Source organism: Antedon bifida, chromosome 1, assembly GCF_963402885.1.
Source record: "Antedon bifida chromosome 1, ecAntBifi1.1, whole genome shotgun sequence".
NCBI lineage: Eukaryota > Metazoa > Echinodermata > Crinoidea > Comatulida > Antedonidae > Antedon > Antedon bifida.
In genome coordinates, this window is record NC_136226.1 from 13,604,495 (window position 1) to 13,631,969 (window position 27,475).

At 31.6% G+C, this 27,475-nt stretch overlaps 3 protein-coding genes across 8 annotated transcripts in view; 1 reads left to right on the forward strand and 2 right to left on the reverse strand.

The window, feature by feature from the left end:
- Nucleotides 1–3,587, forward strand: part of LOC144843042 (small ribosomal subunit protein eS26) — a 136,090-nt gene extending 132,503 nt beyond the window's left edge. For 2 of the 3 annotated variants that reach the window (XM_078699716.1, XM_078699708.1), the window contains exons 2-4: nucleotides 2,254–2,432; nucleotides 2,912–3,045; nucleotides 3,414–3,587. In XM_078699716.1, coding sequence (XP_078555842.1) covers nucleotides 2,254–2,432; nucleotides 2,912–3,045; nucleotides 3,414–3,455 — 355 coding nt within the window. In that variant the 3' untranslated portion in view covers nucleotides 3,456–3,587. Of the gene's footprint in view, nucleotides 1–1,286; nucleotides 1,393–2,253; nucleotides 2,433–2,911; nucleotides 3,046–3,413 lie in introns of those variants that run through there. The other variant, XM_078699699.1, reaches the window with a different exon arrangement.
- The window catches only part of LOC144843035 (ubiquitin-conjugating enzyme E2 G2), a 58,477-nt gene that overhangs the window by 24,762 nt on the left and 6,240 nt on the right, over nucleotides 1–27,475 (reverse strand). The window lies entirely within an intron of this gene.
- The window catches only part of LOC144842910 (uncharacterized), a 47,073-nt gene continuing 23,689 nt past the window's right edge, over nucleotides 4,092–27,475 (reverse strand). For 3 of the 4 annotated variants that reach the window (XM_078699518.1, XM_078699511.1, XM_078699526.1), the window contains exons 3-8: nucleotides 16,525–16,879; nucleotides 15,548–16,105; nucleotides 12,237–13,094; nucleotides 10,226–10,619; nucleotides 9,325–10,031; nucleotides 4,092–9,040 (exon numbers count right to left, since the gene is read on the reverse strand). In XM_078699518.1, the coding sequence (XP_078555644.1) occupies nucleotides 7,334–9,040; nucleotides 9,325–10,031; nucleotides 10,226–10,619; nucleotides 12,237–13,094; nucleotides 15,548–16,105; nucleotides 16,525–16,674 (4,374 nt within the window). In that variant the 5' untranslated portion in view covers nucleotides 16,675–16,879 and the 3' untranslated portion in view covers nucleotides 4,092–7,333. Of the gene's footprint in view, nucleotides 9,041–9,324; nucleotides 10,032–10,225; nucleotides 10,620–12,236; nucleotides 13,095–15,547; nucleotides 16,106–16,524; nucleotides 16,880–22,160; nucleotides 22,283–27,475 lie in introns of those variants that run through there. The other variant, XM_078699535.1, reaches the window with a different exon arrangement.

The window sequence follows — 27,475 nt, forward strand, 5'->3', positions numbered from 1 at the left end:
AGTACCTTTGTATACGGTATCTGTTTTCTAGTTGGTTTGCTAACGTTTCTGTCTACTTGTTTAAAAAAAACACCGGTTGGTGATCTGACGATTATTTTCACTCAGTCTTTGTCACAGGAGGGAAAAATCTTCATAGATCCTAATTAAAATTCCACTTACAGTTACAAATAACTTCAATAGGTATATAAAAATAGTCAGATTCTCTTTTCAAACAAAATATTGATTGTATAGCCTCTATCATGCCAAAAATACAATATATATTCTTAACCTTTGCAGCTCAATGGAAGCAGACATCTTGCTTACCGAGTTAAACGATCACAGACTATTGTGAATGTATATGTTGTCCCATTGGACAAGAATTAATTGGTATCCTGTCATGATAGACTTAGTTAGTAGCTGTTGAATCTCATATGTATTATTTATTATTCATAAAATAAGTGTACTGTATATTAAATTCCATTTTTTTTAATCAAGCAAGCACACAGTTGAGTTCAAGAAAAAAATCGATTTGGTACACATGTTGGTGGTGGGTCCGGTCATAGTTCAAACAAAGAACTAATCAAATGATAATGATTCCGGTCCCTATAGTCTTTGGACAACATGACTGGAATTAATTTCCTACATTTCAAATAACGACTTCACTTTAATACAATTTTTGACAAATAAAAACTAAAAAAAAGTGTTTAAAATGATTATCCGTGTAGAAGCATATGGCAATGGGTGAAACCACTGTGCGACAGGATTGAATCCTTTAACTTTAAAAAAAATAATAAATCATAATGACGATACACAAAATGACAAACACAAAAAGGGATTTAATTAATGTTAAAATATTTAACCCGTCCGACAATAAACATAATTTTGAGTGACCATATCTTTCAGTTCAGTTCAGAGTTCAGACCATATCTGAGCATAGAATTAACTGAATTAGCCTAAAAAACTATTAAATTCAGTGAGATAGACCTATACTTCAAGTAGTAATGTTTTGAACACTCCCGAAGTATTTTTATTTTTAACACGGTTTTGTCGTACACATTTTAATTAACTCTCATGGAGGAAATATACCTGACCTCCACGCAACAAAATTGAGAAAAGGCATAGCGCCATCCATTATTGACTGCGTATGTGTGGAGTAAACAACATCTTATGATAAACCTTTTTTCAACAGAATTACTACGCCAAATAAGAAAAATAAAATATATTTTTATTTACGCGGAAGGTGTATTAGCAAAAATACATAATAGTTTTTGTTTTTCAATTTAGTTAAATAGTTTTTTTTGTGTAAATATATTTTATGGAATGTTTACAATATATTATTTTGCTCACTACTTTTTTACTTTATCCATCCGCTTCAATGCGTAAAACGGCCTTTTTTCGTGTGCAGTGAATATGGTGAGGTTTCAGTCACATGTGTAGGCATTAATTTGTTAAATACACTATGAATTGGCTTTATATTTAGTCAATATTCATCACATAAACATTTATTAAAAGTAATTGTTGTACATAGATACTTTTATACGCGTATTTTTTCATCTCGTTGCGATATTTTTATGGTTCTTCGTTAGCCCATCTCACTCGGCAACTTGCTTGCACACCTTGATTGACCGCTTCTGCTACTTTTTAACTGTAGAGAAACCGCAGTGCTGCCAATACCCACTAATTTCAGTCTGGCTAGGCCTAGCTTACAATAACTTAGACATGACACCTATAGTTTGTCTATAGATAGGCTAGGTAGGCGTAATCTAATAAGTCTAGGCTTCAGAGAGGGCAATAGCAAATGATCAAATTAAGCCCAAATTTCTAACCATTTTATTTGATATTAATTATTAATCTTTAGTACTGTAGACAAGCAAACGTAGAAATCACGGTCGAAACAAGAAAGGGCACGAACACGTCCACATTCACCATATGACTACGTAGTCAAGTAGCATGGGTGTCATGAAAACAAAAGATCGCTACTATTTCTATGTGATGACGAGTTTCTTTAATTTACCCTGCAATGCAGACATAAGCATGACAATATATTTGACTATTGTTGTTGTGTTATATAAACAGCAGGAACATTAAATCATTGGTTTTTCGTGCTTTTATGGTTTAAAATTTAAAAACCATTAAAGCCCCGTGACCATTGAACAATAACTTAAATAATTCAAAGCGTAATCTAATAAGTCTAGGCTTCAGAGAGGTCAATAGCAAATGATCAAATTAAGCCCAGATTTATAACCATTTTATTTGATATTATTAATCTTTGTAGACAAGCAAACGTAGAAATCACGGTCGAAACAAGAAAGGGCGCGGACATGTCCGGCCAGTGCGCTGCACCAATTGTGGACGATGTGTACCAAAGGACAAATCTATCAAAAAGTTTGTCATACGTAACATTGTTGAAGCTGCTGCAGTAAAAGATATTGAAGAAGCCAGCGTATACTCTGGTATGACAAGAATCAAAGATGCATTAAATATTTTAAATGGTTTTCTGCAAATGAGCTTTGAAATTCTAAATGCAATTGCTAATTAATTGCAACATGTTTCTATTAATTACAGTTTCTGTAACAGATATTGAAATGAAATGTATTCAGTTTGTTTTTCTCCCATCTTTATTTTTAAGCGCTTTGGGACAATATGTATTGTTAAAACTGCTATATAACAACATTAAAACAATTAACCCTGCAAGCAGACATTGAATGAAGTGGCATTACATCTGCTTGGTTCATATTTAAATGCAGGAACATTGAAACAATGGTTTTTACGTGCTTTATAGTTTAATTCAATAACATAAAAGCCCCGTGACCACTGGACAATCTTGCTTTACAAGTATAAACTATTTAAATTGAATATGCTAAATCATAATTGTAATTTAAATTTATTTTCATACAGATTAATGTTACATTTACCAATTTTTCTGTTCTAGTTTATGCCCTTCCGAAACTGTATGCGAAGTTGCATTACTGTGTTAGTTGCGCTATCCATTCCAAGGTTGTACGTAACAGATCCCGTGAAGCAAGACGAGATAGAACTCCACCACCAAGGTTCAGTCCAAGAATGGTAACTTATATACCTCTTTTTACTTTCATGGTGCACCATATGACTATGCAAGAATGGCTTTTCGACTTAAGAGCTGTGTAGTCAAGTAGCGTGGGTGTCATGAAAACGAAAGGTCGCTACTATTTCTATGTTTCTAGGTTTCTTTAATTTACCCTGCAATGCAGACATAAGCATGACAATATATTTGACTATTGTTGTGTTATATAAACAGCAGGAACATTAAATCATTGGTTTTTCGTGCTTTTATGGTTTAAAATTTAAAAACTATTAAAGCCCCGTGACCATTGAACAATAATTTAAAACAGTTGTTAAGAATTTTAAATGTATGAATGTATTTAACAATGTTGTTTTCCCGATTTATTTTCTAGTTGAACACTCAACAGAACAGACCAGGTGGACCCAAGCCATAGACAGATATACAATGCACCCACAAATACAATACTAGCGAGGACTGTATAGCTAATGATTGAAAATAACTGGCTACTGATACGTCTGTATAACAATTAACATCATAATAAATTTGTAAATGTGATAGTATTGAATATGTAGTTTTGTTTGTTTTGTCCTGCTTGGATTCAAGTTTTTCACTAATTAGATATATACTGTACTTTAATGACAGAGTATTATTCATCCTCAATTGAGAAAATATGGATTAGGCCCTCAACAGCGCAGTGTCTATCACGAAGATAGCTGAGATGGACCGCTATCTCCAGTAACACCCTTCTCTTCTGAAAGATGCACTGGGTTCACTAACACTCCTGTGTTATGTCTTTATTTGACCAGCAGTTAAGTTGAGACTTAAACCTGTGCCAATTTTATGGCTATAGTACAACGCTTTTTGCGGTGCTGCCACTTGACTCGACACGTTCGAACCCAGGCTGCACGCCACCCCCCCCCCCCCCCCCACCACCCCCTGTGACTCTACTCGGTCATATATAATTATATCGTGGAAATCTCACTTGATGAATAGTTTACTAATTTACTGGTAAAGAGGTGGATAGGGGCAATGCAATAAATTCACTAAAAAAAACGACAAACTATTTAAATGCATCATACAGTGTACCACTGGTACAAATTTATTTTTGAATTGCAGTCAAGGCACTTAATAAACAAAAGCCCATCTTCATAAAAACAAAGGTAGTGTAGAGAAAAGAAGCGATTATATTTGACAGAAGAAACATTGAAGAAAATAATACCACTTTTGAATATTGTTATTATACATGTCCTAATAAATGTAACATAAGTAAAATCAGCTCTCCCAAAACCAAACATAGGAAACCAGAAAATGAACCCAGAACCGGACTTTCCTTGCAAGGAAGTGATGAATTCGGATTATTGTTGAAATCATAACGACGATAGTGTATAGAAAAATAAGTGATTATATTTTACAGAAGAAACATTAAAGAAAACAATTTCACTTTTGAATTGTACATGTCCTGATAAATGTTATTGTAGCACTCGGCTCTCCCAAAACCTGAACATAAGAATCTAGAAACTTTCCTTGCAAGGAAGTGATGAATTAGGATTATATTGTACAGTACTTGGTTTCAGCCCAATAAACTGAATTTAAACTTGCAAAAAGCCAACAAACCAAATGAAAGTGATTACAGAACTGCTTACTGTACAACATTTGTATCAACATTAGGGATTAAAATACCCTTCGCACACTCTTACATATAAAATGTACATAGAATAATATATTTTTACTGGCCATTGATTATAGTACAAAAATATATGACTGACTACACACAATTAGTCAATACAATAATTGTGTATCAATTTAGAATAACATTGTAATACAAGACAAATAAAAAATAAATTAATTTGATAAAGTTTTATCGACAAGATGCCATGTCACTGTGTAAGACATACATAGAAAAAATTCCATATTGGTTTATAATTTTATATCTAATACGATTGTAGACATTTTCATTGTCTCCCTCTATATAAACATTTTTATTTTGTTTGTTCACCATTAACCTTTGCCTATCAAGGGGGTGATCCATCCAGGGGGTTGCTCTTGGGGTGTTCTCTCGTCCCTTTTGACAGGTAAAATGAAAGTATATACTTTTTATATCTATTTTCGACAACAGACTATTAACCATAGATATATATAGTGTTTTAAAAAATCTTTGATCCGCCCAGGCTGCTGTCAAAGAATATCATAAAATTTGTAAACAAAATTGGGTTATACTAATATTTACCATTAGTATACCCTTTAATATTTTCTCCCCTTTTAGTGAAATTCCTGAATCTATTATATCAATTTACCAAGTTTAAAGGTCTACACGACTGCCACTTTTAATACATTAAACATAAGTTTTGACTCAGATAATAGTGCACAAAGTTGTTCTACATTGGGACAAACATGAGGCAAGAACATATTAAGTGTACATTCTTTGTTCTACAAATGAGCTTATAGACATAAGGGTACAGTAGTATTAAAGAAGACTGTTGTTTGCATACTGTTAAAATGAACTATCTAAAATCTTAAACTGATCAAAACATATACTGACCATAATAATCCGATTATTACTGAATTATAATTTTGAATTTGATTTAGAAAGTTACTAATGAATATACTTAAAAAAAGTACATTTAATTATTTCAATACAACAGTGTACATCATTTACCAGGCCATGTGTAAATAGGTCTTCTTATAATAGCAAGCAATTAGCAACAACTATTTGTCAGTGAACCACAGTATAGTACCACACAAAATACTACTGGTTAAATTACCAGTGAACCATGTAAATACATTATCACACAAAACACCACTGGTGATGTAAAACGCCCACAAATAAACACCACTTCCAAAGGATTCACCTTCAGCTTAAAACAGTTTTCCTTGGAACCAAGTGGGCCCGGAATGATAACAAATGGATTAAATAAGACCATCAAAAGGTAATAATTTGGATACAAAAGAGATATGTGTAGTCAATATATAATGATTTACTGCAGTGAGATTATCAGAATAACAGTTATTTAGCAGAATGATGATTCAGATGAGAAAAAATACAGGTATAAAATGGTTTAAATGAGAGCTTACTGACAAATTGGAATGACAAATATTTAGTAAATAACAATTTAACATTATTTTCAGATACACAAGCAAACCATTATTATGTACAATATGTTTGTAACAATTAATTTACACTTTGTTTCATATCTAGAATACAGACAGCATAAACTCAACATAACGTTGAAAATGTTCATTTATACAGAATAAAAATAATTTAATACTAATTAATAATAATTACATTTATTATGTACAGATTTTAAAAAGCAATTGTGAATTTGCAGCAAAATAAATAAAACGAGCAGCACATTATTCTGATCAAAATCACAATAATAACTAAACTGCTACTAAAAACTGCAATAATAAAGAAATGGTGTCACAATATGTGATAACACTCTATTTATAATTTTAAAAAAACCTAAAAAGTCATTTTAGTTTCATGGATATCAATTCTATGATAATATTAATGGGGTGTTTTTAGTACATTTTTCTGTACATTCTAAAAATAAATTGGTGAATCACTGTTTTGATTGGCAAATTATTAATTTATGTAATTTACCTTATCATTTATCAAACTTCATCAGTTTTATATTATTGCATTTGAAATGTGGATGTATACAATAAGGGTAAAAATCATAAAAATAAAGATTACAAATTGTAAAATTTATGGTAATTTGTGGTAATACATCCACTTTTAAAAAATCATTATAATAAAAAAAATAAATAAAAAAGCCAAAACATTAAAACAATATTTTAAACATTCTGTACATGATTGTGATTGGATAATTTTAACTTTAATAATTAATACCCTTGAGATTTAGCTAACGCTTTTATTTTTATTAGTATGGTTGTAGTATATTGTGAACACACAATTACTACCAAGGAAAAATGAACACAGAAATTCATATAATTTTTTCAAATAACTCCTATGCTAAATCTTTTTTACAAAATCATGTTTCAAGAAATATATTGAATAGAAAAAAGTACAAATTATTTCAGAATTTTTCAATAATCTAAAGAGGTATATATAACCTTTTAATTCACAAGTTTTAAAACAGTAATTTCAAAAAATATCTATTGTTTCATTTGGCAAATATGTTAAAAGAGCTGAATGGGTAATATTTGGCAAAAATGTGATAAAATACATAAAAATGTACAGTAGTACTACAAGTTAAAACTAAACAATAAAAACATTAAATAGCTGCATCAATTTGTACTAAAATAAATTGCATATCATGGTCATAGTTCAATAGATCAGTTTTTTTTTCTTTAAGCAGATGCAAGTGACAAGGTTTCTTGCTTTACAATCGCATTTACTTGATATCGCTCTGCCTCAGCTAAATGCATCACGCTAGCATCCACGTTCTCGGACCCATTTTGATGAGGTTCTTCTACAGGCTCGGATTTCACAACTGCAATCCTGTCGCTATCTTTTGAAGCACCTTGATTAGTATTATTGTTTTGCAATTCAAGCCGCCTGTGTTTGCCTTTTGGTCCTCGGTGATATTCGTGTGGCTCTCTCTGTCGATCATGCATCTCAACTTCTGAGTTTTTAGCAACTTTTTCATTTAGTTGCTGTCGATCTACCATGTTCTGCCTAGTTACCTCTCCTTGCATATTTTGATGTCTTTCTCGCGATTTTATTTCCCTCTGCCTTTCAATCTCTTGTCGTTCCTTTTCCTCTACTTCTCTCTGTATTTTCCTCTGCCTCTCCCTTTCCTGCATTTCTTGTTCATGTAGTTCTCTTCGCATTTCTTTTTCCTGCATTTCCCTATGCCTTTCTCTTTCTTGAATTTCTCGTCGCCTTACTCTTTCATGTATTTCTCTTTCATGTAATTCTCTTTGCATTTCCTTCTCCTGTATGTCTCTCTGCCTTTCTCTTTCTTGTAACTGTCTCTCTCGTTCTTGCATATTTCTGTGTCTTTCTTTTTCTTGATCCTGATGCCTCTCCTGTAAGTCTACCCTTCTTTCTGACAACTGCATTTCTTTATGTAAATTAGCTTGTCTTTCAAATTCCTCCCTCTGGCGGTTTTGTAATTCTCTAAGATTTTCTTGTTGCTGCTGTAATTGCTGAGCCGCAGAATGAACAGAGATGGTTCCTCCTTGATAGCTTATCTGTTGTTGTGACACTAGTGGAGCAACAGTAGCACGTGGCTGAGCTCGGATTAAGTTTGGCAATGGTAGGCTTACACCTATTCCTTCTTGTAAAGGATAACCAGGATGAAACTGCAAATTTGTAGTTTGTGGGTTTGTTCTTTGAGAAGGAGGACCACCGCGAAGTAACTGTTGAACCGTCACAGAGCCATATCTCTGAGTGTTTAATCTTTGCTGTTCCTTTTGCATAAGGGCATCCCTACTTGTTACCTCAGTTCCAGGGAAAATTGCCACGTCACGATTTGCTACTGTAGAAGGGGCTGGATAATGCGGTGGTCGGACAAGCTGCACAACACCAGGTCCTGCACTAGGATATTCGTAAGATGAAGGGGGAACTTTACTACCCCTGCCAATTGAGTAAAGAGGAGAGTTATCGACCAAGATCATTCGAGTTCTTGCTTCACTTTCAAGTTGTGACTGGGTAAGGTATGATTTGTTTGATATGAGTTCAATAGCAGGTGGTCTGCGAACTGCTCCTTGATGGTACCTCTCAGACAGGAACAAATCTTGTTGTCCCATTTTTGCTGCTGCCTCTCTTGCAGCCTCAACAAATGCGTCTCTTCCAGATTCCCTTGTAGCTAGCCGGGCATTTTCTATATGGCTCGATAAATCTAGAGGAATAGTATTTTCAATTTGACCAGAGGATGTTGATCTAACTACCTCCATTGCATTAACTTGCTTCTGGCTGAGGTCCAGTGGTGTGGGTCGTTCTGGCGTTTCTCCTGACTTGCTTCCTCCTACTCTTAGATCTAAGGCACTTGTGTATGATTGTTTATGTTTTTCAAAGCGTGTATCAGATGATGAGTTTAACATCCGCCAGTTCTGTATGAGAAAACAAAGAAAATACTATAAATAAGTATATTTTAAAATGGCATAAGTAATTTCCAAATAAAGATTGCAAATTCCAAACTCATTGGTAATTTCACAATTCAATGACCTCAAAATTAGTATAAAGTAATTTTATGTTTTGCCTAATTACAATGTCAATTAAAAATATAAACTGTAATATTGGATTCATATCTTTCATGTTACATTACAACTATATTGTGCATTGAACATTTTTACCAACTCAAATGGTGTCAAATTATATTTTTAAAAAAACATACCTCTTGCATATTTTTACATAATGGTGATGATAAATCTGAATCTGTATCTGCTGATTGTGTCTCCATAGATGACAAAGACATACCATCATCCCCAGCTGGTTTTCCACTTCCTTTTTCCGACATATACTTCCCAGGATTCACATCTTTTTCACCACGTATCTCTGCATGCCTCTGCGCAGCAAAATGCAGCTCCATTCCGTCAACACTGTTACAGATGAATTCACAATTTGGACACTGAATAAACGTTATAGGATTTCCTTGACACATGCAATGAAACGCAAGAAGATGTGAAAGACCATCTCGAAATGGTTTAGGAGCCTGCTGCTGAGGCGGCATATTATATGGTTCTTGTTCTTTTTCATTACCAACTTTTATCGATGAAGACCCTGCACCACAGTTTGTTCCAACAATAACCAAAGGGTCTTTACTGGCAGATTGATCAGTTGGGTTTTCTCCGCGATACTGTCCCGGTTGATTAAGCGGATTGTTTTCAATTATCATAGCATTCTTTTTCTTTCTTGGTCGTTTTGAAAGGGTTGGATTGTAACCCTGCATCAACATAGGCATGTTGGCCATGCCAGCAACAACAGCTGGGTTTAATGTTCTGACTTCAGATATTTTAGGAATCGGGATGGTCTTCATAAGATCAATTCCTGGATAACGTATATTGCCAGAAGGAGGCTGCAGCATGTGGTTTTGAACAACATCTAAAAGTATAAAGATTGTTTTTAAGATTATTATATTTTCATAGCAAACTGTAAAAAGTTTTTATTTTTCCATACTATTAATATAAAAGAATGTAAATTTAAATTCCCTTGTTGGATGAAAAAAAGTCATTTGGTTGAAGTTTTTTAACATTACTTTTATAAAATGTGCATAATAATATTAAAAGTGCCATTACCACTCCTGGGAAAGGCTTCAACTGGCATTCTCTGCAACGGAATCATCTGAATCCGGGGAAATCCACCCGGAGGTGTTGATGGAATGAATCCTTGAGGAATGCTTGCTGGATACATAGTCCTTGTGGATGGAGGAACTCCAGGTATGATAACTCCTGTGGGAAGTTGAGTAGCAGCACCATTAGACACAACAGGGATTGTACGACTGGCCGATGTCTGAATCAGAGGAGGTGGACCAGATTGATGTTGTTGGTCTTGACGTCGCAGTTTAAGCAAAGCTCTGATTGTTTCATTTTCTTGGTATGTTCGCTCAGATTGTTGGCTCGGCTGCGGAGATGCTTGACTAGACATGTTACTTTCAGGCATTGGTGTTACCTCATTGTGTGGCAATTCAACCTAAAAAAATATATATAAATATACAATATTATTTATTCCTCCCAATAGTTTAAATGATATGTAGTAATGTACGGTATTATTATTCAAAGTTGTTTTGCTTTTTAAAGGAAATTGTTTAACTTCTACATATTACTATTATTGACATATTTTCATGGGATCAACAGTGTTGACTGAACTTTATTTAATTATAAGTAATTAACAATAAATTTACATAAATAGGAATTTTCCTGTATAAATTGAAAATTTCATGTTTTAAATACATGTACATTCCAAACACTTTTTTCAATAATTCTTCATTTTTCAAACTTTTCTATTCCTTTAACATATGTAAAAAATAGGTTCTACTGTGATATTATGTATATAATTTAATGCAAAATCGCAGAAATAATTATTATCATTAAATTTCATTGCGCATATGAATGATAAAATCTGCAAATCTTTGAATCATTCCATTCATAAAAAACGTTGATATCATTTTGCTAAGAATTCCTACTAAATTCTTAGCTTGTAAATCCACCATCAGCCTCACAGTTTAATTGCATTTGCATCACAAATTTAAATGGAATGACGTCAACCGCTGACGCTACATAATAAATATAACTGGAATATTTTATTTTAGCTAAAAATAAGCATAGTACTAATGGCTAAGAGTGTAGTTGTTTCGACCGTAGCGCGTCAAATATTTTCATTTATCGTTACAGACTCTAATTTAGTGATCACGTTGAAATAATTTGTTACTATTTTCATCACCCAGACATCATATGCACTGCTAAATGACGAACACGACAGTTGTCATGACAACAAGGAAATGTGATAAATCCCAGCAGCTAACTAAATTTGCAATTCAAGAGAAAAGTTCCTAGAAAAAATTCTTAGTTCATAGAAGTCATCCTAATAAAATGTCAAGATAGAATAATGAATCTGATTTGCCAGTGGATGATGACTAATTTAACGTCCGACATCAATATTCTCTGATAGCAGTCTGTTGAAGTAGGTTACTTTGAAATGTGTCCATGTTTATTTTTATCTAAAAAATGCATTGAAAATTCAACATGTTTATACTAAAAACACATTTTAATATGTATATGTTGACTTTGTAAAATAGTCAGTTGAAGTATTTAAAGTTACTGCAACCCAGATCTCTGTACAGTATTACATGTTAACATTTATACAATTTTAGACAATATCTAGTCAATTAGTACCGTACTCAAATAGTAGGAAACCTCCCTATTAGGTATCTTAGGGGGATTACATTTTCAAACTAGGTAGTTTAAGTCTGGAAATTTTTCTAAATTACTAAAAAAAAAAAAAAAATAAGGTTGTGCCTCCACAGAAAAGACTATCTTTTATTTACCTTGTTTGACCCGTACTTTTTTCAAGGCTAGTCTATTTATAAATAGGCTATACAATTTTTGTTTTATCAAATGGGAAATACAGTAAATCATCAGGTGTTCACAAATAATTGTCCAAAATCTGTTTTCTTAGAATAAAAAAAACCCAAGGATATACAAAAGGTGAGCTGACAACAAATTATAAAAAACTTCCACTTTTGACCGAGCAATACAGTACATACAGTACAGTGCCTTTGAAACAACAATTAATGCATCATGTTCTTACCTGTGTGTGTCTATTAGTATTAGAAGGTGTAGGCAAGCTAAGTACCCTTGGTGGTCTGTGCATTCCAGCAGGCATATGCAGTGCTGTTGGTGAGAACTTGTCAGGCTTTGAATGACTGGGCGACGACACATTAATACGAAGAGGACTTGCCGGTAGTGATTGACTGGACATATGTAAAGGATTAGGAGAATGGTAGTTAGGACTCTGGCCTAATGACCTAGGTTGGCTTACAGATATCTGGGGTTGTTGAAGTCCTGAGTGGTGCGAAGATGTGGATAACAGGCTAGGTGATTTATCACTGGTTGTCTCGGGTGAAGTGTTCGTTGATACAAGATTTGACACTTTAGGTGCTGATTCTTTAGGAGAAGCTGGTGGTGTAGCTGACACAGAATTCCTGGGGCTAGACATTGCAGGTGACAAAGACGGTTTAGAAAAAGGTGAAACCGGATTTGATCTGTATGGCGACACAGGTGACCTTGGAATCGGCGATGACGCTGGTGACCTTGAGGGTGACCGTGCTGGGCTTGGTGATCTGGATGATCGTCCATACTTTGGACGAACATATTTAGACCCACGAAAAAGTTTTGGATGGCAAGCAGTTGGAAATTTAGGAACAGGAGTTGGTAATGCTGGGCCCCCAGACTCCTGAATCTTTTTGCAAGGTACACAAACAACCATGCCAAAAAACGCAGTTTCTCTGCCATCCGTAATAATCTGTCTCTGGCAAATAAAACAACGAACACCACCTGTGCTTGCTTTATATTGATTTATATCAGGCTTCTTAAACAAATCTTCAGATGTTGAGGATTTCTGTGAACTTGTATCACTCTGACCTCCCTGTTGTTTGCTCTCATTTGACTGAAAAATTATAAAAACAAAAAATTATTTTGACTAAAAAATATAAACACAAAAATTATATATTTATGTATTTAAGACAAACACTAATGATTTTTTTAAATTGATAATTGTACAATGAATAACTAGCAACTGAATGAGATCTACTGTATACCTCCAAGCAGATAAAAGCACAATAAATATCATTTATATAAATGTATATATTAAAATTATCTTTTACTTGATTTATATTCTATTTATTATAACCTCTTAACCTCTTTTCAGATAAAATATTAATAATTTAAATTGTTGTATTTGTTTTAAATGTTTTGTACCTTATGTTAATGTTTTAAATTTATTTATGAATATAATATATCTGTGTGATCCACTACACTACATTGATATTGAAAGTATTATACATAAAATAAAGAATAAAAAAATTCATGGTATACCCGGGCCCCTATGAAATTGACACTTTTAATGTGGCAAAACAGCCACTCCTCTGCCTTAACCATGCGGCCATTCACTCACTCATTAAGTAGCCACTTTGTTTTTGTACCAAAGATATCCCTTTAAATACCACTTTATTTACTCAATTCTGTATTTATATTAACAACTCTAAATGATTTCGTCATTTAATAGTATTATTCTGCTAAGTAATGGATATATTCCAATCATATGGTTAATTTAATATTGAAATACTTGACTTAGTAAATGAACAATAAAAGTGCTATACAGTGTAAAATACTTGACAGAACAATAAACGGATAGACAATACTTGACGGGGCAATAATTGATAGGGCAATAATACTTGATAAGACAATATTGATATTAAAATCAGGATGTGGATGTCCTAGGTGACAATTATTTATTCATACATCCTATATTTTAATGTCTCTAAATGATATTATTGTTCGCAGTACTACGAGCGGGATGAGGATGTATGGGGGCGGTCAGATGAGTACACTCTGTAAATATGGTATTAAGATTATAGTAGGTTTCTTTAGTAGCACAGGATGACATGGCACATACTATTACATTTATAGAAAATTATAGTCTAGACTGTATTTTAATAAAAACAAGACATATAAGGGATAATAACCAGATCTCTGCTGGGACAGGGGCTCCTATTTTGATAATAAATATTTTCATGTAACAGGACTATGTCTTGTAGTAGTACATCAATTGAATACTTTTATGAAAACATTTTATAACACCACTGGGGATGAAATTGATGCATTGCGAATAACTTTTATAATTAAAAAAAAAACCACATACAACAGAATTAATGAAAAAATAATTTCATGATTATTGAAAATTAATACTGTATTGTTTTTGTTGGTCAACGTTTACAATTTAGAGATTACGTCAAGTATGTCTGCTGTGAAATTAACATTCAGAGTCTAACAATAACATAACATACTGTATTTGATATGAGAAAACAACAAACATTTGCTGTAAATGTCAAAAGGAATACATAGATGCTATGGTAAAAATTTAAATTTTCTGTATTGTGTAGATTTAAATGTTATAATCTGCAAATTAATCTTGTAAAATCTTGATTAAATCTTGATAATACTTTAGTCATTACTCCCACACATGCACAAATTTACATTCATTTAAATAATTGATGATTTAAATTTTTTTTTAATTAGAGTAGTCATTCAAAAACTACTGCACATCAATTTAAAAAGTTAAAAATTTGTTGTTAAGTTTTAAATTATTATTTTTAATTTAGTTTGTATTGCAGATCTAATTACAAATTGTAATGCAAAAGATAGGACATCAAATTATAAGCTCACCATTTTTAGGCCCTGGGCCCTCCCTATTTCAAAATCCAGGATCTGCCACTGTATTGCATAATATTAAAATACAGATTTTCAAGTATGATAATAAATTTAATTCCCAAGCCAACATGTTAGCATATGTCAAGAACATTACATTGTTACATTAACATTTTCCTATGTTGGACATCTACTAATTGTGGCCATTTCAACCCTGGACAATAACATGCACTTTACATTATGGATCATTATTGCATCAACAACTACTGTATTTTCCTTTTTTATTGTATTTGAGACTAAATATTTTTTTCAGATAACTTATTTGGTACATTTAAATACACTTTCGATCCTTATGAAAAGTAATCTGCATGATGTGATGCAATTCATTACAATATGAATACTATCTGTCTGATATGTGGGTGGTCGGTTTTTGTTGTTTATTCTGTTTTGTCTGATTGACTGCTTGTAAATGTACCATGTAATTTTACATATTCATAATTTTTATTTTCTGATAAATGTATTTTAATTTTAGCCCACAACAAATTTAATCATATGTGAACAAAACAATAGTTTTTTTATAATTATTATTATGTGGGATTATTATTCTTTTGAGATAACAATCACAGGACTGTAAGCTAAAGCACCAAAAAACAGTGCCACTAACAATTTCTAAAAATGCAGAAGAAAATATACCTGATCTGCTTGTGATGGCACACTCTCCTTATTACTCAAAACTTCAGGTTCCTCATTGCATTGTTTTTTAGCAGAAGGTTCCTCTGATAATTCTTGGATTTCTGCCGAATTCTGCAACCGTTTCAAAGAATTCTCATCCTTATTTGCTTCCGCTTCTTTTGGTAATGGAACTTCAAAATCTAAAATAATAGGTTGTATATTTTGAGCTTCTTTCCTTTCAGATGCGACGCCCATCCCAGATATTCTTACAACCTCTTCCTGGTTTGTTTTTTGTTTTTCAGTTTTGTTTTGGACACTAATTCGGTCTAGAACCACGGATAGCTGCTTTTTCCTGGAACGTTTTTTCTTTTTTTCCTCTCCATAAAAGCTGGCATCAATGTTTTCAGGTACTGTGTGTGAGAAGCTTGAGTTGGCATCAGAATCTACCTCGCTGTCAGTTTGGCTCGGACACTCACTGACACTGGATGGCGACCAGGTGGCTAAGCATTCTAGATTTCTATTTGTGTCCGAGCGATCATTGTGTTCCATATGATGCCAGCCTCCGTTCATTGGTATACACTAAAAATAGGTTTATACAGTAAATATGGTATCAATAAAATATATTTTCCCTATATTGTACATTAATTAAACTTTTCAACAATAGGTAGGCTTGTGAAGGTTATTTAACAAACGTTTTATTACATAGATTTTTACTTCCAAATATCAATTAGTCATTGGTTTGACTAATGCTTTTTTATTTTTAAAGTAGACTACCAGTAAGGCTGAGGAATTTGATTTCCTCATAGAAAAAGAAAAAAACCAGCTAATTTTAATTGCAATATTTATTGCTACAATGCTATCCATAAACAAATTATACAAGATCAAAAAACATAACAGACAAAAATATATGTTATAGCATAGGATAACATTTTAAGCTTGAAAGCTTGTTTCAGGCAGGGTCTCTAATTAAACACAAAAGACAAAAAAGTAAATAGTACCTCTTGATATGCGTTGTATTCATTGGCCATATCACCATCACGCCAGGCCTGAATGGCACGTTTCTTTACCGGCTTATTATTCATTATCGTGCTGTGAACAACATTACGATCACATGGATAACCTAAGGGACTTCTACCATAGGGGAACATATATGGATATGGACGGTTTTTCCCCACGCCATAGAACCAGTTTCCTCGAGGGTGACGAGCTGAATAGATGTGCTGTGGAAAAATGCCAAATTCTATACCGTTCAATGGTGCAGCAAAGTTGTTGAGGAGTAAGGTTTTAAGATGGTGTTGATATGGCTCAGTGCCCTCTAACACGTCTTCCTTCTCTTGAAGTTTACTCTTTAACCTGTTATTCAAGAAGAGAAAATAAAATTGTATTATATTATACTAAAAATTTATTTATGAATCCAGGAAAACATAGACAGCATTCAACAAATGATTTGTTTTGTTTTTCAAAATCTGCTTAAATTGTAAATGTTTGTAATCAAATAAAATTTTAATACTAAACGGACTAGTTGTAAGACTGTTAGTACTGTTCCATGTACTGAAGAATATGCTGAGGATTTAGGAATGAATGCTCACTAATAACAGTATGACCTTTAAAATACGGACTTCACACAAAACTCAAATCAACAGAATATTTTACCATAAACCAAATCAACACCTTATGTTCCATCGCATACAATAATGTCCACGAAATAATGAAATACTTTGAAATAGTGGTAGTAGAAGATTTAATAAACGGTTTTGATATGAACTCAAGTATGCAAATGATCACGGATTAGTGATTATGCACAAGGATAAGATTTCAGACAGTGTGCAACAGACAGGATTAACATGGATTAAAGGGATTACGTTGTAATCCAGAATTCTAAGAATTCAAATCTATATTTCAATAATTATAATCAAATAATAATTGTGAGATAAAAAAAACCAGCAAATATAATCAATAATATAAATATAATAATATATTTTATTGGCATTTCGGTCAATGATCCAATTTCAGGGTAGGGAAAACTCTGATAGTTAAAATGGCACAAATTACACTTCTAATATTTTTAATTTAATTTATTGAAAACGACATAATTTTTATTTTTTTTAAATATGTCAGTGTTATAGTATCATCTGCAATGACGTCAAAGTTTGAAATATTCCTTCCATTTCAAATTCTTTTCTCAGAATTTGGATACATAATAATAATAATAGTAATACATTTAAAATAAATTTAATCTCAATGTGCCAAGTTTTTTTTATTAATGACTCAATTAAAAAACGTCATCCAAATTCTTTCAAATTTTAATTATATGTTCCACTTGTATAATTTATACAGTATTTATAATAGAAAAAAGTCTCTACGCAATTTGCATTATATTGTGTTAAGCAAACGCCCACACATGATTTGGAATAGATCAAACAAAATACTGCTGGTTTCGTATGAGATGGCATTAGATTATTCTAAACAGATTTAGCAATTTGACGTCATCAATTTTTCCTTTACAAATATCACATTAAAATTTCTTTATTCTTAATCATATATTTCAATCTTCAAAATAGAGGAATTTAATTTAAATTTGTTTTTCCTTTCCTTTTGTGTTTTATTATGGTAATTCAATGCACATGGGGATGAAGAAAAAATATTTACGATACTGAAAACAAACATTATCTTGTTTATCTTTGGTTAATCTTAAACTAGTGTCCTACATACTTTATACTCTTTTAAGTATACTACCTGTAATCATACCTCCATTCTGTAATGAATTGTATTGTTATCAATGCATTTTCATTAGTATTATACACATTGTCCACAAATATAGTATAGGTCAAAGTTCAAACTATGTCAGTACCTACCTCTACTTCCTATTACATAACTACTCATTAACACTGCTATCCTCCTACCTTAAAATAAGGTCATAAATCCATATTTTAAAAGCATACACAAATATTAATGTTACTTTATACTACAGTACACTGGTTGTATAGAATAAGCATCTCTCTAGTTTGCTTTACCAGGTAGTAAAGACTGAGCCAGGCTACCTGGTTTCTAAGAAATGACATGCCATGTCTAAGAATTTTGACAAGCTAGCATATTAATATATTCGCACATTCCAATATCCAGAGGAAATCAGCTGACTCCATAGAAACTATCAATTACACTTTGCTACTTGGTCACATGCTCATGATGGGAGTAATAACAAGCATGATTACAATATGCTTGGCTCATCTAAGATAATGTTACAAAATATAATCAATAAGAAATTAAAAGATAAATATCAATAGAGATTTAATTTAGTGATTAATGATTACAATATGCTTGACTCGTCTAAGATGATGTTTAAAAAATATAATAAATTAAAAGATAAATATTAATAGAGATTTAATTTAGTTTTTAGGTCACATGAAGTTCATTACCATAGATATTTTCTACAAATTTTTTTTTTTTTTATTACTTTATTATTGCTTTACTGCAAACCTAAGAAACATCATATCAAAAATGTTATCGTGACAGCAACCTTTAAAAAAAAACAGCAAAATAGTATAAACGTGCTATAATATAAAGAACATTGTGATATTATATCAATAATCAATATTTTTCACAAAGATATCTCTAGCTGAACATCATCATCAAGTTTTCAACTCGCAATTTATTACTTATAAAATGAACACATAAAATACAAATACTCTAAAGAATGTTAGTTGAATAGCAAAATTATTTCATGAGTTGATGACAAGATTGATTGTTCTATTTAATGAGACAGAATAGGAGAGTCAGACTTTCAACAAATGTTGTTCAACAAAAAATATTCTTCCCATTCATTATTTGTTTTATAATATGCGTATTGTTCTAAAGCTAACTTTAGAATCAGAATCAATGTCAAAATGAACACTGTAGACAGCAGGCTATTCAGAATGTGGGATCTGATTTTGGCAGCGGAATATAGCAGACGATGTGATGGGATTTCAAACACGCAGTCACCAGCCTTGCATGACATAAGATTCTCCCATGTAATAGAAGCATTAAATATAACGTTTAATGTATAATAATAGAACTATACTCAATGGCACAGGATATGAAATCAACTTTGGATACCTCAGGTATTAATAAATTTTATCAATTTTTATCAATAAATAAATCCAAAGGAAAACTACTGAAAAAATGACAATGTTGTGGGTATCGTGGCTGGATCTCAATGAAGATACAAATAAAATAAGAAAAATCAAATTAATTAAAATTAAAGTAAAGCAGCCAGAAATAAATTGCAGAGTTTTTGAGCAATACTAGCCCTTCCTAAGTGCAATATAAGTCCTATTTAGTACAAACTATTAATTATTATTATTATTAAGTTCAATGTTGAAACAAACTATTTGAAAAAAAAAATTGAGATTAAACATATTCACAAACAACTTCATTATTTCAATGTTTATCTCAACATTTGTCCAAAAAAAAGATTAAACTAATTACTAATTATAGTTCTATAATAACATTACAATAACAAATTCATAAGAAATAAATTCATAATAAAAGAACAAAAAATACATAAGAAGTAAATTACTAAAAATATTAATCACAAAAATTTCTGCCTACCAGTGTTTGCTCATCATTCTCTCATGACACAATTGCAAAAATGTTTGGAACATGAAATAGTAACAAACTTAAATGAAACCAGACCGTCAGATCAGAAATGTTTCTTGAATGCAAAGTGGTAACAATTTATGATGTAGCCAGTTTATAAAACTTTCCGTGATTCTGTGAAACCAAGGTACCAAACAATTCCTGGTTTCAACAGGGGCCAACCATTGTTATCAACAACCTTATCAAAGTATGCTGCATCCTGATTGGTTCAAGCATATTGTTGCCTCATGAATATTCATTCAGTACATGTTAATATCGTTAAATATTAATAAAAAGAATACTAAATAAAGTTATCACCTTTTTTCAATGAAAATGCTAAAATGTTAAGATAATTATATTTTTATTACTTTGCCATTTTTGTGGACAATAGTTTTAAACGAACATTAAATAATAAAAGTATTATGATAAATGGTACTTTACCTGGATGCATAAAAATTCATATTTTTGTTACTACAGTATTGTCATTTAAAAAAAATATTGATTAATTTAAAGATCTTATAACAGATATTTATTCATGACAGTAATTTTGTATCACAATCATTTTTTTTTTAAATAGGTGATTAGAATATCTTAATTTATGGTGTATGTATAAGTTAAACTTCCAATTGCTGGCACCCGGATGTAATAGCAACAGTCAAATAATAGAAAATGTCTTAAATGGGACAGTGACAATTAAAACAAGGCACCTCAACCATAACTTTGTAATTGTATTATTGCATCATCATTAAACAGTTTTCATGATCAATATTCATTCAATCATTTCAACAACAAAAATAATACAAATAAAAACAAATACAAAATATAATCAAGAAGAACTTCTTCAGCTTTTCTACAATATATTCAAATATTTACAGTAGGCCTATTACAGGACTAAATGATTATTCGTCCCCAATGCTACAGACTGTTGTATTTTTCTATTCACTACTGTACCTTTGACCTTACCCAGAGTTATTAAATCCATGAGAGCATCAACAAGTTAGTGTATTAGAATTTGGTTAGGTAATGTTACTAAATTTAGAGTACACAACACAGTGTAAATAAAGCTGTCTTTTGTATAGATCAGTACGGTCCCTGGTTTTCAAAGCAAGAATACTCTTCCAGGGATTAACTAAATTCTCAGAACATTCTGCCTACTTGGAATAACCATAGTTCCTGCTAAAATAATCAAAGTAGTGTTTAATGGTCTAAAACAGGAAACTACAAGTAAAAAGGAACAGTTTAGGGGAAATTCCAACGTTTTTCCATTTTCACAATTGACAATTAATCTTTACAAAAAGAGATTTTGTTATCATTAAATAATTAAATTTTATACATATTGACTGTAATATTGAAATGATAACCAAAAGCAAAAAATTCTTTAAAATTATTGAAGCAAAGTTTGGTAGATATTAAATAAGCTTTTATTAAATTATCAAGCAGATACAATATATAGTTTTTAACTCCTGTGATAATAATTTCATTTACGTGTATGTGGAGATTGTGAATTTGTACATTTTACCGTCTAAAGGAATTTAAACCATGGTATGCAACATTCCTACTCTATGGTGTATTGTACAGTAGCTTACAATTTGAGAAGCCAAGAGCACATTACTGCACCTCAGTTTAGCAGCCCTAAACTAATACATCCCTCAAAACAAAAAATGAATGGATTTGTAGAACTTTATTTAATGCTTAAAGAAGGACTTGGATTATTTTTACTGATTATTTTCTATAGTATACAGTATTTTATTATTGTTTTTTTCTAGTGTACTTTCTTTTTTACATGATACACAACCTCGTAGAAGCTTGTCGTCATCATATTAAAATAGTAGTGATATAATTAGAAAAGATTACTATCCAATATGGAACAAGCACAAAATATAAAACCAAAAAAAAGAGCATTGTATTATTTAAACACATTATGACTACAAATGATAATAATAACTACATCTGTTTTTGCTGAATCCTCTGGTGTGTTTGTTTATGGCACAAAAGGTTACTATGTATAGTTACATACCTTGTAAATTCCGAAACAGGATTTCTTAGAACATACAAGTTGCCCGGAAAGATGCAAGCTCGTAGAAAAACCAAATTTCCTAGCACAAGCTGCCTTCACCGAATTTACCTAGTAATAAACAAATTTATCAGTTGAATTGAGGATATATTAAAAAGTGAAGTCTTTTATATATTTGACTTAGATTTCAATGTGGTGATAAATATTGCGCTATCAGTGACGTGGTTCAAAGTCCTAGGCAATTATAAAAAATACACACAAAAGCTGATACTGCAATACTTTAAAACTATTACCGCTTGCCAATTGATAAGGAACTGGGTGAAATCCATTGTAAGGCCATCGTATTGCTTACTGTTTAGATTTAATATGTGATAAATTCATTACATATTAATATTGCTATCATGGATGTCAGTCTTTCTTATTTAAACAGTTTCTACTAGATTACTGCAATGTTCAATATGGTATACTAAATAAATTGCAATTAGCTGAATGTTCACAAACTGACCGATATTTTATCATGTCAATCTAAGGTAGGGGTAGTTCAAAGTTTATAAAGATGTTCTCCAACCTATCCAAACCAATAAACTGTTTAACAAGGGCCTTCACTCCCTCCCACCTCACACATTCACCTAACATGCATGAATTAACTATTTGATTCACCAAATAATTGTTTATGTACCAGGTTTGTAGGCATCTACAACAGAACAACAAATCATTTATGTTTCACTTTTATCTGCCAATCTCCCATTGTTTGCTATGTTAATCAACCACCTTCCCCTACTGAATCTATTCCCTATTGTGTATATAAAAGCTTTCCCCTACTGGGTCTGTCTTCTTCTCAGCACTGCTGCTACTGGAACTAGGGTCTGTCTTCTATCGAGTCTCTACAGTCGCCACTGTTTGCTAATGCTAGAATTTTATCAACAATATTCCCCTATACAGTTACTATAAAGCTTTAAATATTATTAATTGTGCAATTATGACATTATATTATACTGTTATGTTTATCAAATATTGGCTATAGGCCAATGTGCACACTGACTGTTATTATATCACAATATGACCTAAATCCACTTGGTTATAAAATACTAAAATTAAACCACACAAGGGAGAATTTATACTGTATCCTATTTGCAAACCACAACTTTCACTGAATATAACCAAATACGGTTGTGTTAAATAGTCCTTCTAATTGGTGGTAGCAAAATTAATATACTGTAATTTAATACTGTTATCCTTTTCCAAGAAAATGTATAATGCACGATGGCAATTTTAAATTTCCCTGATTATACAGTAATGATAAATGTTTACACAAATTGTTTATTATACACCTCAGACTTCCTAAGTCTCCCAATAACCGGTAGAGTTTCTTGACATTTAAATTGATCATCTGTCTGCCAATAAAAATATGTGCACTTCTGATTAATTTGGATATTCAAAAAAACATCCAAATAGTGCGTAAATTTTGGACTCTATTGGTTAATAAATGTGAAAAATGCGATGGCAACGCAATTTCCACAAGACATACCCATGTTTTACTATAGATGGTGTTACCTAAATTTGTTCAATACCGCCCTCTATGTCTGGATACATATTTAACAATATAGCACCCTCTATGGTTTGGCCATGCATTCATAAAGTTTCCAGATATTACATTTTTTCAAGTTTGAATAGTAATGAGTAGCAACAAAAATTGAAACATAACAAATTGAATTTGCAGAACTTTACTAATTTTAAATTAACATAATGATGACAAAGAAAAAATATTAACAAATTTTTTTGAACTGTCATGAAAGGTTATGTTGTCAAGCTGTGACTACACTATCAAACTACTGTAGTTTGACCAAAAAAAGTGTGATGTGCCCAAATATGGTAGTGATATGACATCATCATGTCCATATATGCGCACATCACATTTTTTTGTCACATAAAGTTTGATAGTGTAGACAGAGCTTTAGATATTTGTCAATTTGGAATATTAAGTACCAATGAATAAGTTGACAGGATTCACACTTCCTCAATATAGTATCAATGCCATATGAAAGAACTTTTGATTCAGTAGCCTTTCACACAAACTAGAATCAAACTTCCATCCAGACATAGGGAATTCATTTTAACCATGTAGACAGCAACAGACCTCATTCTCTTAATCTGGTTTTCCACTAGAACATAATGGATCTATCTACCTATAATACACTATTGAATTAATAAAAGAAAAATTATACAAGCATGAAGAATTTAGCTACAAAAAAGCGTGGGTTGAGTAAAAAGAAAAAAAAGGGGTTTGAAAAATGAAATATGATGCGATCTTATTGACTGACATTTTCCCCCAACAATAATTATACACTAATAATATTTCATATTTTATTTACTCTCTGTGGACAGGTATCGAGAGTATCATAATAATAAATGACTGCACCATGATACATCCTAAATAGAAATTGCATAACATTATGTAGAGTTCATCAGTAAATACTATCATATGAATGTTTAATAATGTTATAATTTACTTGCAGTAAACAAAATAGATGCTAATCATGTTCATGATGAGGATGGTGAACGTTACTTCAGGCAGGTAGATTAGCGTTCACTAAACCGGAATCAAGTTTAAATGGATGCATGAATAAATGAATAATACCAATTTGTTTAGCAATGTGCTTACTGTAAATAAAGTTCCTGGGGCACTATTTTGTAATATTGCAAGATAACTATACAAAAATTGGTATAAAAATGAAGTAAATTGGTATCAATTGTCGGGGATATAGCCTGAGAGGTATAGCAGTGTGTGTAAAAACGTTTAAATGATACAATTCATAACAGTTCATTTACTGGCATTATGAAATTCTATTAAGTTCATATTTTGTCTGTCCTTGGTTATCCCAAAAGTGCTGTTATTGTAAGTAGACAATATAGGATTTTAGGATCATTTTAGAATACAAAACATAGTCACTGACTGAAAGAGAAATGATTTTAAAATACAATACACCTCTGTATCGCATGTTTGAAAACACATACAGTACTGTAATACTGTACACAAATCTAATATAGGGTGGTAATAAACCAATGTATTTAATGTTGACATTTGAAACCCTTATCATTAACTCGCTGTTTACTGCCCTCAGACATTTTACACAGAACAAAGTGAATTACTATATTATTAAAAAAGCTGAATATTTTTTAAAGACACTGTTTCTGACTTTTTACACTCAACCTTGTTTGATTTAAAATATATTGGATATAATTTTAAAATTTTCTTTATAGCATTACTAATCAAACTGAATTTTTAGTCTAGAAAACTTAGTTTTGTATTTTTTGCTAAACAATTTTATAAATGAGTAGTAGTAAGGTACTTTTGTATAGCTTTTTGTTATTTTCTACACTGGCAACATTTTTCCTGGATTACTACTGTACTACTAAAAGATGTCAACGAACTTTCAACTACAATTGTTAAATTATGGAATAACATATCAATTTATGCTACATCAATTCATTTGAATTCTAATATTTCAAATAATAGGTGAATAGATTGCTTCACTAAACAACTTCAGTATACAATTGAGTTTGATGAATCATGAAAAGCATGAAAGTTGGAAAACCTTTTAAAGACGATTCTAGAAACAATTGGTACTGGAAAATTTGGGAAAAATAATATACATTGCAATTGATTATTATAAATTCAACAACAGTTGTATATTTATCCATGAGTATGTTTAGGATGATGAGCACCATAGGGACATATCACATGGGTCTCATAATCGTAATCATCAACCAGAGAAGCCTACTGGTTTTTTTTTTTAATTACTGTTTTGGTAGACAATATATCTTCATTCATATTTTAACTTGATAAACTTCAGGTGGACTATTATATAATATACATTTTAAAGAAAAGAATTCCAATGTGTAATTTGAAAAAGAAAAACGACTGGATGGTGTAGTATCTTATATGTGTGTTTGTTTGTCGTGTGAACAAATTGCCAACCAATTAGGTTGATACAATTTGCTAGCGGCAAACACTAGCACTACACCTAAATAAATAGTGTTTTTTTTAATAGAATTGAAATTGATGATTGTGACTGTGTTTTTAATGCATTTCATTTGCTGCTTTACAGTACACGGAACTAAATGAATGAATATTTTGGGTATTATAAAAATACTGCTTTAAGAAAATGTTGCAGTAACACTCTCTAAATTGTTTAAACAATTCTTCTAATTTAAAAAATAGTTGATCTTCTACTATAAACAGACATTATAATTTTTTTTAATAGATACTCTTTTAATTGATATAGTTTAGTTTCTATTTAAGGTTTTGTATAACACTAACAGGTCAGTTTTTTCCTGTATGATGAGTATCATACATCACTAAGTAGAATAAGTTGAATGCTTCAGCATAAATTAATAAAATTATCTCTTTTTTGTGATGTCAGTAATGTGTTCATTTAGAAAGTTTCAGTAAGTTACTATACTGATGTGACTAGATGACAATTATTACTTAGAAATATGGATATCAAAATATTGCAAATTGCTACAACTACAACTCCACTTTGTTATACTGTATAGAAAAAATAAAAGTATCTCGCTTCATGAATAAAATACTGAAAGATGAGAGATTATCAAATTGATCTCTGGTGCACGTACATATAATTGAGGGACCGACGTACCACGCCTAGAATGTTAAAGAGTTGCTATCCAATCAGGTTTGAACTATACCATGGAAGCCTCAGTGGTCTAATGGTTATGACAATCTGCATATCAAGCAGAAGGTTCCAGATTCGAATCTTGGTTTCATTCTCACAGATTTCCTTATCTTATCGTTTCAATTTAATTAATAAATTTTCAGTATATCATCGGGTGGTTTAAAATAAATGTTCTGTGGTGTCTATAGTGTTTATATACATCCTATTGTGTTTATAATATACAGTATATATATATATATATAAATCCAAAGGCAAATTACTGAAAAAATGGGTGGGTATCATTGGCTGGATCTCAATAGAGATACAAAAAAAAAGCGAAAAGCTAAATCCAAACGATAAAGTAAAACAGCCAGAAAAATTAACAGAGCTTTCGGGCAACACTAGCCCTTCATCACTGCAAGTGAAGGAATTTGGATAACATCATAGCATAAGAACTGGCAAGTGCTGCCTGGGTGGACAGGAATAAAAGAAATACAACACAAGGAGATAGGGTGGTGAATGCTGGGTGGAGACTAAATAAGAGTAAAAAACAGCTTGGTAGAGATATAAACAATTTTGGAATGAAACTAAAAAACAGCTTAAATGGTGGTTAATACATTAATATGTATATGTTTATATATATAT